General features: G+C 53.1%; 5 protein-coding genes across 5 annotated transcripts; 4 read left to right on the top strand and 1 right to left on the bottom strand.

Moving 5' to 3' along the window:
- Positions 1 to 1,601: 1,601 nt before the first annotated feature.
- PHYSODRAFT_417074 (hypothetical protein) lies at positions 1,602 to 2,243 on the top strand (the record flags this gene model as incomplete). The annotated part of the gene is made up of 1 exon (XM_009538381.1): positions 1,602 to 2,243. A coding segment is annotated over one exon (642 nt), but the record flags the coding sequence as incomplete, so codon positions are not given.
- A 469-nt stretch (positions 2,244 to 2,712) lies between these two features.
- Positions 2,713 to 3,861, bottom strand: PHYSODRAFT_340261 (hypothetical protein; the record flags this gene model as incomplete). Its single annotated transcript, XM_009538380.1, has 1 exon — positions 2,713 to 3,861. One exon carries the CDS (start codon positions 3,859 to 3,861, stop codon positions 2,713 to 2,715), a length of 1,149 nt encoding a protein of 382 aa, XP_009536675.1.
- Positions 3,862 to 11,850: 7,989 nt separating this feature from the next.
- PHYSODRAFT_526109 (hypothetical protein) lies at positions 11,851 to 12,450 on the top strand (the record flags this gene model as incomplete). The annotated part of the gene is made up of 1 exon (XM_009538379.1): positions 11,851 to 12,450. One exon carries the CDS (start codon positions 11,851 to 11,853, stop codon positions 12,448 to 12,450), a length of 600 nt encoding a protein of 199 aa, XP_009536674.1.
- Positions 12,451 to 12,995: 545 nt separating this feature from the next.
- On the top strand, positions 12,996 to 13,190 carry PHYSODRAFT_414000 (hypothetical protein; the record flags this gene model as incomplete). The annotated part of the gene is made up of 1 exon (XM_009538378.1): positions 12,996 to 13,190. A coding segment is annotated over one exon (195 nt), but the record flags the coding sequence as incomplete, so codon positions are not given.
- Positions 13,191 to 13,366: 176 nt separating this feature from the next.
- On the top strand, positions 13,367 to 13,702 carry PHYSODRAFT_415632 (hypothetical protein; the record flags this gene model as incomplete). The annotated part of the gene is made up of 1 exon (XM_009538377.1): positions 13,367 to 13,702. A coding segment is annotated over one exon (336 nt), but the record flags the coding sequence as incomplete, so codon positions are not given.
- Positions 13,703 to 13,793: the final 91 nt, after the last annotated feature.

The raw sequence follows: 13,793 nt of genomic DNA, 5'->3' as shown, positions 1-13,793 counted from the left end.
TCCTTATTGCGAGCTCAAATGGCTGTATTGAAGTTGTACAGCTCCTGGTAGTACGAGGTGCTTCAATCGATTGCGTCGATGATGGCGGCACTACGCCACTTATAAGTGCAGCAATGAAAGGCCATGAAGCAGTGGTGGGATTTCTCGTGGACAGAGGCGCGTCTATCGAATTAGAAGACAATGACGGCTGGACAGCGCTGAACTATGCTGCGAAGAATGGTCACTTCGGAGCTGTAGCCATTTTACTCGAGAGAGGGGTTGAAATTGGTCCGAAGACTCTCCCAAGTCGACTTGATGCCCTCCTTCAGGCCTGTGAAAAGGGTCAGTCTGAGATCATTGAGCTGATTCTCGATAGTGGTGTGCCAATTAACTCGGTGGATGAAAATGGCGATAGTCCGCTGTTGGTCGCAGCTAGTCAAGACCACGCTCATGTCGTGGCCTTCCTACTGGAACGAGGTGCGTCTCCGAATGTGACGAATACTGCGGGCTGGACTTCGCTAATGAAGGCGGCGGAGAGAGGACATACTAGCGTGGTGAAGACACTACTCGCTGATAAGGACACCGCTGAATTAATTGACCTGCAGCTCCCCACCGGAGCCACAGCTCTGAATATTGCGTGCGAGCATGGTCAACTGGACATCGTCGTGGCCTTCATGAACCACGGCGCTTCGATTGAACTGGCCGACAACGAAGGATACACCCCTTTGATCACTGCAGCCCAGTTGGGGTATTCCGACATTGTCCAATTTCTCGTGAATCGCGGTGCCAACATGGATGCGCGACTGCCCAGTGGAGGAACAGCGTTGCTTACCGCCGTGTGGCACAAGCGACTGACCGTAGTGCGAATCCTCCTTGATAACGGTGCGAATATCCATCTATCTGGAGATTTTCAGAATTGGTCGCCATTGAACGTTGCGTATTTCAGCGGCTACTCGGAGTTTGTGCAGCTCATTTACGAGTGCGCCCCCGCTGAGAAGAAAATCTCCTTTTGCGATGTCGTCTCGGCTGTGAGAACGGTCAGATCGAGTCCGAAAACCTTCCGAACTCCTCAAACGACATTCAAGAAGGTGGTGGCAAATGCTAAGATTGATCAGAAGCACCGCAATGGAGACACTGCACTAAGAATCGCTTGTGAGAGAGGCCAATTGAAAGTCGTTGAGAATCTGCTGAAGAACCCCAACAACGACATCAATATGACAAATGACGAAGGGTGGACTCCGCTTATGAGCGCAGCTGAACGTGGTCATACCGATGTCGTGGCAGCTCTGCTTAAAAAGGCTGCAGACACATCCAAGCAACTTCCGAGCGGAGTTTGTGCTCTCCATTTATCGAGTGAAAGTGGTTATATTGACATTATTAAACTGCTTCTTGACCATGGTGCATCGATCGATCTGCTGGAAGAGAGAGGGAACAGTTCGCTGATCGTTGCAGCTGAAAATGGTCATCACGAAGTCGTGAAGTTGCTTTTGGAGCGCGGTGCGTCTACCAATTTGGTCAACCACGAGGACCGGACTGCACTGATGAGTGCTGCAGAATACGGTTGCGTTGAGGTGGTTTCTGTGCTTCTGGAAAAGGGCGCAGATATCGATCAGCAATGCTCAAATGGAGCCACTGCACTTCAAATTGCGTGTGGAAATGGGCATTTCGACACGGCGGAGTTGTTGATTGAGAGTGGCGCTTCACTTGAACTAGCAGCAGTTGATGGCAACAATCCACTGATAGCCGCAGCCGTCTCCAACCACGCGTCTTTGGTGAAGTTGCTTATTGACAACAACGCATTCATTGATGCAGCCAACAAACAAGGCTGGACAGCATTACTGGTTGCCACGAGCGCTAGGTTCACGGATGTGGCGTCAATTTTGCTGGACAATGGGGCGAATGTCGACAAACAACTACCAAATGGAGCCACTGCCCTCCTGATAGTAAGTGAAACCGGGTATATCGATCTGGTCAAGTTGTTCCTGGATCACGGGTCCTCAGTTGACTTGGGAGACGAAAGTGGAGATACCCCTCTCAAACGCGCAGCCGAAAATGGGCACGGTACTGTGGTGACGCAGCTGATTGAATACGGAGCATCGGTTGATGCAGCGAATTACGAGGGTTGGACTGCATTAATGAGTGCAGCAGCTGAGGGCGAACTGGAGATCATATCGTTGTTACTACAGAACGGAGCTCATATCGACAAGCAGCGACCAAACGGAGCTTCAGCGCTCTCGATTGCGAGTGAGTATGAGAATCTCGACGTTGTTCGACTCCTTCTGTATCACGGAGCAAGCATCGACATACAAGACGAGCAAGGCGCCACCCCTCTTATCACTGCGGCGGCTAATGGACTCACTGAAGTGGTGAGGCTGCTAATAAAGAAGGGCGCGAGCGTGAACTCAATCAACAACCAAGGCTCGACTGCACTTCAAGTTGCGAGTGAAAATGGATACCTCGATATCGTCACTCTCCTCGTCGAGAACGGCGCTCTGACTGGCTTGGATGATCAAGGTAGCAAGACACTCACAGCCGTCGCCCGTGAAAATGGTCACGAAGACGTCGCGAGCTACCTACCACAACGTTCGAGTGGAGCCATCGGTGCTTGACTCATGTAACTTTGATGTAGCCATTTCACACGAAATGCTTTCAGTTCATTGATTCAATTAACGGCCTGCAGGCGAAAGATTTTTCATCTCGACTGGGCAATTTCCACTCCAATCCACTCCACTGTCACTTCTTGTTGCTGTTAGGCGACGACAACGGTGTGCGTGGTCTCCTCAGTGTGAACGGCGCGAGAGGGGGGAGCACTGTAGTGCCCACTGAAGTGACGGACGCACTCGACACCGGCGTGACCACAACTTGCGAGAAACGTGGTGCGGAAGACGACACAATTCCGCTGCTGACTCTGTGGTACGGACTCGGGGACAACGCCGAGGAGCGAGGAGGCATCAGCAGCGACGGCAGTGGACGCGGAGTCGTCAAAGCTTGTCCCCCTCCTCCTACTGCTGGGGCCTGGTTACTATAATAAAGAGGTCTTGGAGCTGGTACAGAGGACGGAGACGGCTGCGACTGCGGCTGCACCAAGATGCTCGCAGCCACGAGCTCCGAGTGCGAATACCCCGCGGAAACCTGAGAGACCTGTTGCTGCTGCTGAAGGTACGGACGTTGAGTGTAGCCATTTTGCCGATACTCCGAATACACGACGTGATCTCGAGGATACGCTTCCGTCGCCATGGAGCTAACGCTAGTAGACGCATGCACTGCGGCAATAGGAGGCAGTCGCGCCACAACAACGGGGGCAGTTCCTCCTGCAGCATACACCGGTGGCGGAAATATCCCTCTGATAGTTGATACCATCGGTTGTGAGCTCGTCACGCGGGACGGCGTCCTCGTCTCGGCCTCTTGGTGGGTGGTGGTGGTGATGATGGAGCGGAGCTGCTTGGCCACGGGCTCTCCTTCTTCTGTGTGAATAGCCTGCAGCTTGTTCCCGTCCTCGTCCGAGTCGCTGCCTCGGCGTCTTTTGCGCGAGAACTTCTTGGCGTCGAACTTGCGCTGGTGCTGGTTCTGCTTGTTGCGGTGCTCCTCGCACAGGTTGTGCGGCTTGCCGTTGCGCTTGACGGCGCGCTCGTTCTCGCACTTGCGCGACTGGTAGAGGCACTTGCCCCGGTACGGGCCGGGGCTCCTGGTCTCCGATAACAGAGGGGCTGCAGTGGCACCAACGGGTTCGAGCTTGACAGGTTCGGCCTTGATAGGCTCAGCAGTAGTCTTCCTCTTCTTCTTGACGGAGGACGACCTGCGTTTCTTGATATTGGCGGCGTCGGTGTTGGAGGACGCTGCGGGGTCATCGGAGACCTTGGAGTTGTGGCTATCGGGCTGCATGTTGCCTGCGATGGATCGATATCTTGGCCTTTGGCTTGACAGCCGAGCGGATGATTGCCGAGTGACGGCTGATACGGGGTGGGGTGGGTGGACTCGGGCGCGCGATCGCACGACGGCAACGTACCAGTCCAGCGTGGTACCAAGCCGCGTCTTGACTGCGTAATGTGATCTTAATTCAGTCAGAACAGCCAAGTGCACTGATACTGTAACGTGGGAAACGACCTCTTCATGCAGTTTTGCCCGCAATCTTTAGTGACATGGGGCATGCATTCTGACCGGTATTCGAAGCGAATCGCCGCGATCTGATTGGTCGAAGAAAGGGCGCCTTTCGAACGTCCGCCCGGCTGTAGAACGTCATATGGCGGACATCGCCGGGGCCACGGATCAGAAAGGTTTGACTCGGTTTTTGTATGCTTTCGACGCGACGGCAACGCCCCGCCAGCCAGCGGCCACACCAGCGCTGGCGCTGCCGTTGGCCGCAGCGCGGCGCGGCGCCTCGCAAGTCTGTTTCCCTAGAGTTTTTAATCTGCCTAGAGCTATCGCCGTGACCTGTGGCTGCAAAGTTGCGACTTCAGTGACGTCAGCCTCGCACCAGAAGCGCGCATCCCTCGCTCGTTTGAAGGGCGGAACGACAACAACAGCAGATTCGACCACCAACCGGACTGGACCTGCCTGCCCCGATGCGCTTGTCAACGTTGAGGGCTGCGGAGACTGCAGTGTCCCGCCGCCTCTTCTCCGAGCAGGCAGGCGATGCAGTGGCTGGCGTCACGCGCTGGCTTCTCGCGGTCTACACTGTGCCGCACCGAGAGACAGCCAGCCAGCCACTGCAAACAGGGATCAGGTAGAAGCGCTCTTCCCTGCAAAGTCCACCTCTGACTCAGTCGGACCAAGCAACGATCAGAGGTTGCAGTGCAGTGCAGTGCAGAGCTCCCTCCGAGCAGGCCTTTACCGTCGGGAGCAGCGAAAGAAATTGGTCTTGCAAGACTAGCGAATGTACTGAAGGCAAACCAGCGAAACCTCTCGACAAACAAGCGCCGCCGCCACGAACATGAAGGAAGCCGCAGTGCAGCCAGCAGTGCACCCACGAGCACTCGACGCCACGTCAACAGCAGTCGAGTCCGGGCTGTACGACACCCCGAAACTGCGCTCGCGCTCGCCGCTGCGCGCATAAGACGCCGCCCCCACATAGGCAGTGCGTATCAGACAGCCCAGCGCCACGTTGCGAAATGCGAGGCGACAAAAGTATCAGCTCTCGCAACCTGGGAAAAGTACACGAACATGTGTATATTACACAACTGCTTCAAAAATATCAAAATCTAAATTGATCATTCTGACCTGATCGTGTCTCTAAATGAGTCACGAGCCTAAATGGCTCGACCTGAGCTCACAAGAGACTTGAAGAAACCTTTTTTCAGCTGCAGCAGCGCGGCAGGACTGTCGAACTCCACGACCTCACCCGCATCCAGCACCAAGATCTTGCTGCTATCCAGGATGGTCTCGATGCGGTGCGCGATGCACAGCACGGTCCGGTCACCGCTTCCGAACGTCTCCCTCATCGTCTGCTGGATGAGTTTGTCGGACTCCTGGTCCACGTTAGCCGTGGCCTCATCCATGACGATCACTCGGCTTTCGCGGATGAGGGCGCGCGCGATGCACAGCAGCTGTCGCTGGCCCACCGACAGGTTATCGCCCTTCTCGGCCACCTCGTAGTCGAGGCCCTTCCCCCACACCGACACCGTGTCCGACAGATGCACCTTGCGCAGCACTTGCCACAGCTCGGCGTCGCTCTTCTCCGCGAATGGGTCCAAGTTCATGCGCAGCGAGCCGCTGAACAGCATCGGGTCCTGCGGGATGATGGTCAGCTTCGCGCGTAGCTGGTGCACCGAGATGGTGGCGATGTCCACGCCGTCAATGAGAACGCGGCCGGTGTTGGGTATCTCCACGACACGGAATAAAACGCTCATAAGGGAGCTCTTCCCGGAGCCCGTACGTCCACATATGCCCACCTTCTCGCCGCTTTGGACTGAAAATGACACGCCCTTGAGCACCAGCGGCAGGTCGTCTCGGTACCGCATCGTGAAGTTTTCAAACACGACGGCGCCCGTGCGGGGCCACTCCGGCGAGAGGGACTCTGCGATACTAGGAACACACTTGCCACCTTCTTCATCGAGAGAATTGTAGTGGGCGATGCGCTCGAAGCACGTCATGCTGCTCTCCACTCCCGTTGAAAGGGTCGTCATCCGCTGGAAGCTGGACGATAGCTGAGCCGCGTATACCAAGCTCAGTCCCGCGACGGAAGCCTCGACGCTTGATTTCGTCGCAACCGCGAGAAGCGCACGGTGCCGATGATGACGGACACGAACCAGTCCGTCCTCATGTCGAACCACCGGTTGGATGACTGCGTGATGAAGTAATACTTCATGTTGTTGTTCAGAAGCTCTACACACCGCGCTGCGAACGCGTCCACCATGTTGTACGACCGCACTGTGTCCATGCCCGACAGCGTCTCGGACACCAAGTTGAGGAACGGGGAGCGCGAGACTCCGTCAAGTCTCTTCAACTCGAGAGCAGACGAGAGATAAACCTTGGCAGCGAACCAGCAGCCGCATCCTACGGGGATGTACACGAGCAGTATGAACGGGCTGACGACCGCACAGACGATAAAGGACGAAGCGACCTGGAAGACGCACAGCAGGAGCCACAACCCCCAGTACGGGAGCTGGCTGTCCACCTCGTCGAGATCCCGCGAGAATCGAATTAGGATTCGCCCGATGGGGGTCACGTCGAAGAAGGTTGTAATCGGTGCGGCGCTAACTTTACGGAGATGTTTCAGGTGGATCTTCACTGAACAGGTCACGCAGACCTCCATGAAGAACAGACAGCGAACGAACACGAGAATCACGGTGATCACCACGATCCTCACGTACACCGCTAGCGAATCCATTTCGGTTAAAGCGATAGAGCCTCGAGACCACTGGCTCACGAACCAGTCGCAGGAGAAGAGCGCAGCTTGAGCGATGGCGAACAGAGCAATGATTAGCCCGCACAACACACGGCCGTCCCAGTCGGTGGCGGAGAGGTAGTTGATGTACGTCTGCATGCGGACGGAGCCCACTTTTCGGTCTTCTTGAGTGATCAACTTCCCCGATGGCTTTGACTTCTCGCCTTCTACCAGTCGGCCACCTCCCGACTCGGTCGACTTCATACCTTCTCCCTGAAGCTCTTCTTCGATAGCCCCAGTACCGTCGGATACGGCGCTGGCTGACCGCATTCGAGTGAGAAGGAACGGGAAGTCATGCTTCAAGTCGGCCAGCGCTCCATCCCCGACGATCTTCCCGTCCGACATAACTAGCACCCGATCCGCGTGGCTAAGCAGGTGATAGTGCGAGTTCAACACCAGCACACGCGTTGTTCCCCGCGCGACCCCCTTGATGCCATCTACAAACACGCCATTCACAACATGCACGTCAAGTGCGCTCAGAGGGTCGTCCAGCACTACGAAGTCGCATTTGCGAGCGGGATGCTCGAGTACGGAGACCAGACCGGAATCGGCGAGCGCGGAATTAATCTGAGTGGCGGCCAGAAAGCGCGTGTATCACTAGCTCGTGCCATGTACCGATCAAGCGGCTGCGCGACGTGCGAGCAATGAACAACGAGGACCCTGTGTATGTCAAGTGACAAGGAAGCTTATTAGGATAAACTCTCTAGTGATCTTGGCTACGACAAGGCGTTGGGGCGGTCGAACCCCTGCAAGATGAAGCGGCAGCTGGCTGTGTCGTACGGGATGACCGAAATCCGGCACCAATTGGCACGCTGCGATGACGCGACGATAGTGATCCGCGTCGTACGACTCACCAAAGAGGATATTGCTGCGTATGGTCTGGTTCTGGATCCACGCCTGCTGGCTCGCGTACACCATGCTGCCCCGCACTTCACGCACGCCACGGACTTGCTTCATTTCTCCCAGGATAGCGTTAACGAGACGCCCCCACGACAATGGTCAGAGATCCAGATTCGAGCGTGAAATTGATGTTGGAGAGCGTTGGCGTTGCCGCGTGCTCGTCTCATTGGAAGTCGGCGTGCTCCATCGAGATCAGTGGTGAAGCCACAGTAGTTTGAGCCGAATTCTGAGCCGGTGCGGTGTCGAGCACTTCGTCTGCAGAAAAGAATGCCGACAACCGCTTCGTGGACGTGATGTGATGGCTTCTGCTGTTGCAACTGAGGCATCAGCAAAGACACTGAACGGAGTGCGGCAAGCAGTCGTGAGCGCCATGATGAAGAACGCGGTCGTCACGTCCAGGTGGTTGCCCATCAGAATCGTCGTGGTGAAGCACACCAGATTCAGCAGCGTGGGGGCTAGAAACATGAGCACGGAGCTCACAAGACGCAGACGATTGAACTTCCGATGCAACAGCACCTCCTGCTCGCCAATTAGGTCGCTGGCCTACGTTTCCCAACCGTAGAGCTTGACCACCCAAACACCGTGGAGAATGGGTGATATTTATGAGCTGTTACTTTAGCACTATTCGGCTGTTGCCCACCTACAGCCCCTGTTCACCTGTCATGAGCCCTGTTCTGCTGTTGCTTTCTGTTTAACCTGCTACTTCTTCATGGATTTCTCCTGAGATGTGTGTGGACTGTGGATTACACTCCCCAGACCCCAGCAATAAATCTTACTCCGAGTTGTGGGGGCAGGCCCATTCGCAGGAATGCTAGGCAATGGTTGGAAATTCCGGGCGGCCCTAATTTGCGAGTACAGTAGGGTTTTCTTCGGCTACGTGCCCTTGCAATCGCTCACTACCTTCTGCTACATGAATTTACACAAGTACAGCGCTATTGTTTTACTTCTATATCCTACGGATCCTCCATAGCAAAGAGCAGTCCATTTGCAAGTTACTAGCTATGGGAGTAGCCGACGTACGTTTGACTGAAGTGCTTTGGATGAAGCGGTTTTGAATTATCGAAGCGAATCGCAGCTTGAGCCCGCAACTGGCGTTTAATCTAAAATAATACGTAGTATTTGTTGGAAAACAACAGCAGACCAGGGTCCTTGACAGGTTAGTAGGAGCTGTACGGTACCAACAGCTCGACAGTGCTGGAACAACAGGTATTGATTATTTTCCGTGGAGAATCTCATTCGTTCGCTTGAGACGGGTGGCGCCCATGCTTGAAATCTGGCCCCGGTATTTCCCAATCCTCTTGGCCAGGTATAGAGAAGTATACACAATCGCCACTTTCGTCGCCGCAGCCACAGCATCAACGGCGACATAATGCACCACATGCCCAGCTTGTACGCTTCCAGCACGCGTTCGCTGTCAACGCCGATGAACGTGATGATTTCCCCCGTGTCCATCTTCCGTCGCGCTGCAGCCGACAGTCGAAGTATCTTGCGGAATGCGCTGTTGACGACGATCATGTGCGCGTTGCAGGAGGCTCGAGTGGTGATAAACTGGCTCACGCTGATGCATGTGGCCCCGCAGAACGATGCGGCTCCCAATAGCGCTGCCGACGCGTACCCTGACGACAAACCAAACGCGTTGTCTTTACCTTCAATGTTATCGAGGATTGCCTTGATCAGGAAGGGCTGGAGTAACGAGAGGCACGCACTCGCAAGGTAGCAGCCAAACGCAATGAGGCACGCGCGCTTGACGCACTTCAAGATCCCGACGTTCACATTGGGCTGCTGAGTTGGTGGTCCTCCGTCTTCCTCTTCTTTAGAGCCATCGCCATCTCCGCCCAGTAGCTTACGTCGAAGCGCTTCTGCAGCGGCCCAGCTTGGTCGGAGGTCGGGAGATCCCACACACTGTCCTCATCTAAAGGTGCCTCATAGCCGCGCTCCAACATCGGGTGCAACCACCACATCGTCACCACCGACAGGAATCCGGCCGGTTATCCTGCTTGAAGAGTGCCGACTTAGTCGGTTCATCGTCGGAGACTCGCGTCGATTGGGTCATAGCGGCAGTACTTGTCTTCATAGCATGGAAAGCACCATCCGGCTCAACGGGGATGAGCGGGTCGAGACTTTGTCCGCGAGGACTCATCGTGGCTTCGGTTTGAACTTTAACGGGGGCGACTCGGTCTTGAACGTGCTAATTCGCGAATGACAAGAACTCGGCAGCTTTTTGGGTGTCCGAGATCCGTTCCATAAGGTGCAAGAATTACGGACTAACCGATTCACGTGTGTCCGTTTTTCGAGCGAGCTCCTAGCGAAGTAGTATTTCAGCAGAAGCCTTTCTGAATCACGACAATTGACGACTGATAACTTGGAGACGTAACGTAACAGTAAAGTTAAAGGCGGAAGAGTACGTTTTACCAAGGGCGGGAATGTCTTTCCAGGACATTTAAAGGCGAGTTCAGAATACGTTTCTGACGAGTGTAGGGACCTTCCTTTATCTTTTTTATTTTCTTAAAAAAGTCAACGTAGCTAACGGTCAAGAAAATGAATCGGTCAACCGTCTGCTTTATTTGCACTAGTGTAACGGATCTCGGCAGTTAAGAAAGTAGTTAACGGGCGGCTCTTGATCGCACCCAATCGCGGATGATCATCAGTTGAACTGATGACCTGGAGCCTGACAAACTCATCCACTGTGTTTTGGCACAGTATAGCATCGATACATCATGGATAGCAGTAAGATCTTGGCTTTCAGCAGAGGTCCGAAATAATAATTGCGATCCAATAAATAATTGGGGTTTGCAATACTAATTATTATTATTGGAGATCAACGATTCCAATACAATACAGTATTGTACCAATTATTGACAATTAATATGAAAAAAGGTTGCACGGGCGCCAAACATAGCAAAGTACGTCATAAAATGATAGTTAGGTCTACATACGCAACGATTAAGGTGCAGTAAAAGCCATAATGGGCAATCAACATCTTTAGAAACCAATATGTACGCAAGTCAGAACATCAATGACGTCCAGATGTAGTGAATCCCGCCGAACACATCACATCAGGGGACGGCAGCGGATGGCAAACCACTAGAGACTTGAGCTTTATGTTTTGATATAGTGTGTACGCCTTTTGAGGCAATTGTAGGAGAAAAAGCGAAGTGGGTCCGCGAAGCAGTTGATCATACAAAATGCTTAGTCTGTAACCTCATATCAGGTGCACACACTATGAAGTGTGTCTGTGTGAAGCTTGACTGGTCATGATGCGGTGAACCCAATACCTGTGGCTGGCGTGGGTCACCGCCGCGACATGCTGTCGAGCCCATAACTGCACCAAGGTGAAACCCTGGATTCCACTACACCAGATTAACGATATATAGCAAGATCCAGATATATCTCGCTCACGTATTACTATCGGTAGGTTGTTTAAGCATCCACCATGCAAAGTTTTCTAAAGCAACACCCCAAAAAGTGTTTCTTAACGACTCTGTAATCATATGACGCACAGAAAGTGGTTTATTTCTTCTGTAGAAATGCCTCAAATTGAAGAGCAGTATATTTATATAGCGGCAATTTTTTATTATTTCTCCTTGCTGAATTGTAATTTTTATTACGGTCTGATCTCGTACTCAATTCAACATAGTACTGTATTTTCGGACCTCTGGTTTTCAGTATGCGGGAAGTACGAGCTCCTTGTCCAGGTTTGATCACTTAGATTACGTCGAATGGCACCGCATTTGCACGCGCGGCAAAATTTAAAAAGACAGATCGCCTCCACGTCTACTGTAGTTTCTTGGAAATGGCTCTTCTCCATTATTTTATTGCGCTACCGCATTTCGCATGTAGAGGGCTGCAGCAGCTTAAGGGATACACTTGGAATTTAACCAATCACATGCACTCTAGTGTAGAACTCGAAACCGCATGTAAACGGACACACTCCAAAATACCGGTATACCGATAATTGCGACCCAAAATATCGTTGCTGCCACCCGTTTTGATATGGCGCACGCGCGCCTAACGGAAGGCCAGCCGCAGTTTTGAAATCGCACGCGCGCGCCCAAAAGGAAGATCAAGCCGCGGAGGCGTCGTCAGAAATGTACACCAGTACAAAGTCAACCCTGATCAAGAAGCTCGCCGTCATAAACTACCTAGCTGTGGTGCGCAAAATGCGTGCTACCATCGAGCATTTCTACCCCAACCTCGCCGCTACTGACTACAACTCTAAACGCACGACAATTCTACGCTGGGCGCGCAATCGCAACAAGCTGGTAGCCGCGGCCGCCGCAGGAAGAGGAGAGCACAAGAAGGTACGCAACAGGGGGGTGGCTACAATCCTGTCCGCGGAGAATGAGACAGAGATTGCCCAGTGGGTCGATGAGCTGCGTGGAGACGGTATCCCTGTCTCCACGCAAATGCTAACAGACAAGGCGCTGGACGTTGTGGAGAAGGCAGAGGTCAAGGACGTCAAGGCGTCCGACAAGTGGGTCGCTGTGTTCAAGCGCCGTCACCTGTTCAGCCTACGTTGTCCCACGCGTCAAAGCCAGCTTAGCCCCGCCAACCTCGACGAGATCGCAGCCGACTTTGCTGCAGAGGTCGACGCAACCGTGCGAAATCTCGGCATTAAGCGTGTGTATACCGCTGATCAAACGGGTAACGTAACTGCTGTGTGTGGGCTAATACTATTATTAATGTGACGTGAGCTAACTAACTCTGTGGCAGCTGTATTTTTTTGAATATGTAGCCAAGAAGACGGTGACGCGCCGAGGCCAGAAGACTGTGTGTGTAACAGGGTCACACGCACAAGTGGCTACAGTCACTTGTAACTCTAACAGATACGACGTCTGTTTGAGGTTCGAAAGACTTTCTCGACCTTGGTGTAGACACACCAAAGGCTACATACATTTACGACCACCACGACGGGTGGTCCATAGAGACTTAGGATTCCTATTGGCTGAGAGCAGCATCTCTTAGCTAATGAGCGACATGCATAGCATTGGAATTCTGCCAACCAGCCGTTGGCAGATTCCTATCTTAGAATATTACATTTAGAGGAAGTCAGGAACATAAAACAAAAATAGCAGTTCTCATTTTAACCCAAAAACATTATTTGGATCGTTTATTTAGATTAATCTATACTCGGAGGCCCGCGTATAATTAACTCTAATTTAAACTAGGTTACGCTTCCTCACATACACGCGCACACGTGTAAGCACAAGTAGTGGGCCAAAGTAGGCCCATTACAGTGTGGGTCAAGTGCAGGGGGGCTTCAAAAGAACGGGCTTCCGTAATGCTTCTCGGCGAAAGCGATGGCAATCGCTACACGCCCTTTGTTGTGTTTAAGGTGAAACCCTCCAAGTACAATGCCATCCAAGAGGAGAACAATGCTCGTCGCTATGGATTCGGCATTCGCAACTGGAAAAATGTGCGCACGATTCGAGAAACTACAGGGCTTGAGGTTTATGGCAACGCCAAAGGTACATGCTGAAATTTTATTATCCTTGGGTTGTATCCATTGTTACTCATCGCTTACTATATGATTAATTATGTGACAGGGTGGTGGAATGAGAGCTTTCCATCGCGTTTCTAAATTTCGCTGCACGAGTCCCCCGAGAGCCCATCCTCCTCTTGTGGGACGATTTCAGTGGACACTGGAAGGCAAGCGTTCTTTTGTATGCAGCATCGATCAACGTAGTGCTGTTGAAGGTCCCACCCCATGCCACGCCGGTCTCGCAGCCGGCGGACGTGGCATGGAACTTCCCGCTGAAGGTAAAGCTACGCCAGCGCTGGCACAAGGACATGCAGGCTCAAATCATGGCACTGAGAAGCTCCGGGAAGAAGTTCAAGCTGATGCGGCCGAACCGTACCAAGATCTGGGAATGGGTACGTCAAGCCTGGGACGAGCTGCCAGCTGAAACAATCGTGAACGGCTTTCGAAAGAGCAGCCTGCTTCCAAGCGATGCATGCGTCGCTGCTGCCGACTTAGAAAGGCTGTCACTGATGGAAGGCCGCCCTGTGCACGAAGGTCAGGACTTTGGGG

This window comes from Phytophthora sojae (genome assembly GCF_000149755.1).
Source record: "Phytophthora sojae unplaced genomic scaffold PHYSOscaffold_11, whole genome shotgun sequence".
NCBI classification, from domain to species: domain Eukaryota; phylum Oomycota; class Peronosporomycetes; order Peronosporales; family Peronosporaceae; genus Phytophthora; species Phytophthora sojae.
This window is presented reverse-complemented; position numbering and strand designations above follow the sequence as displayed.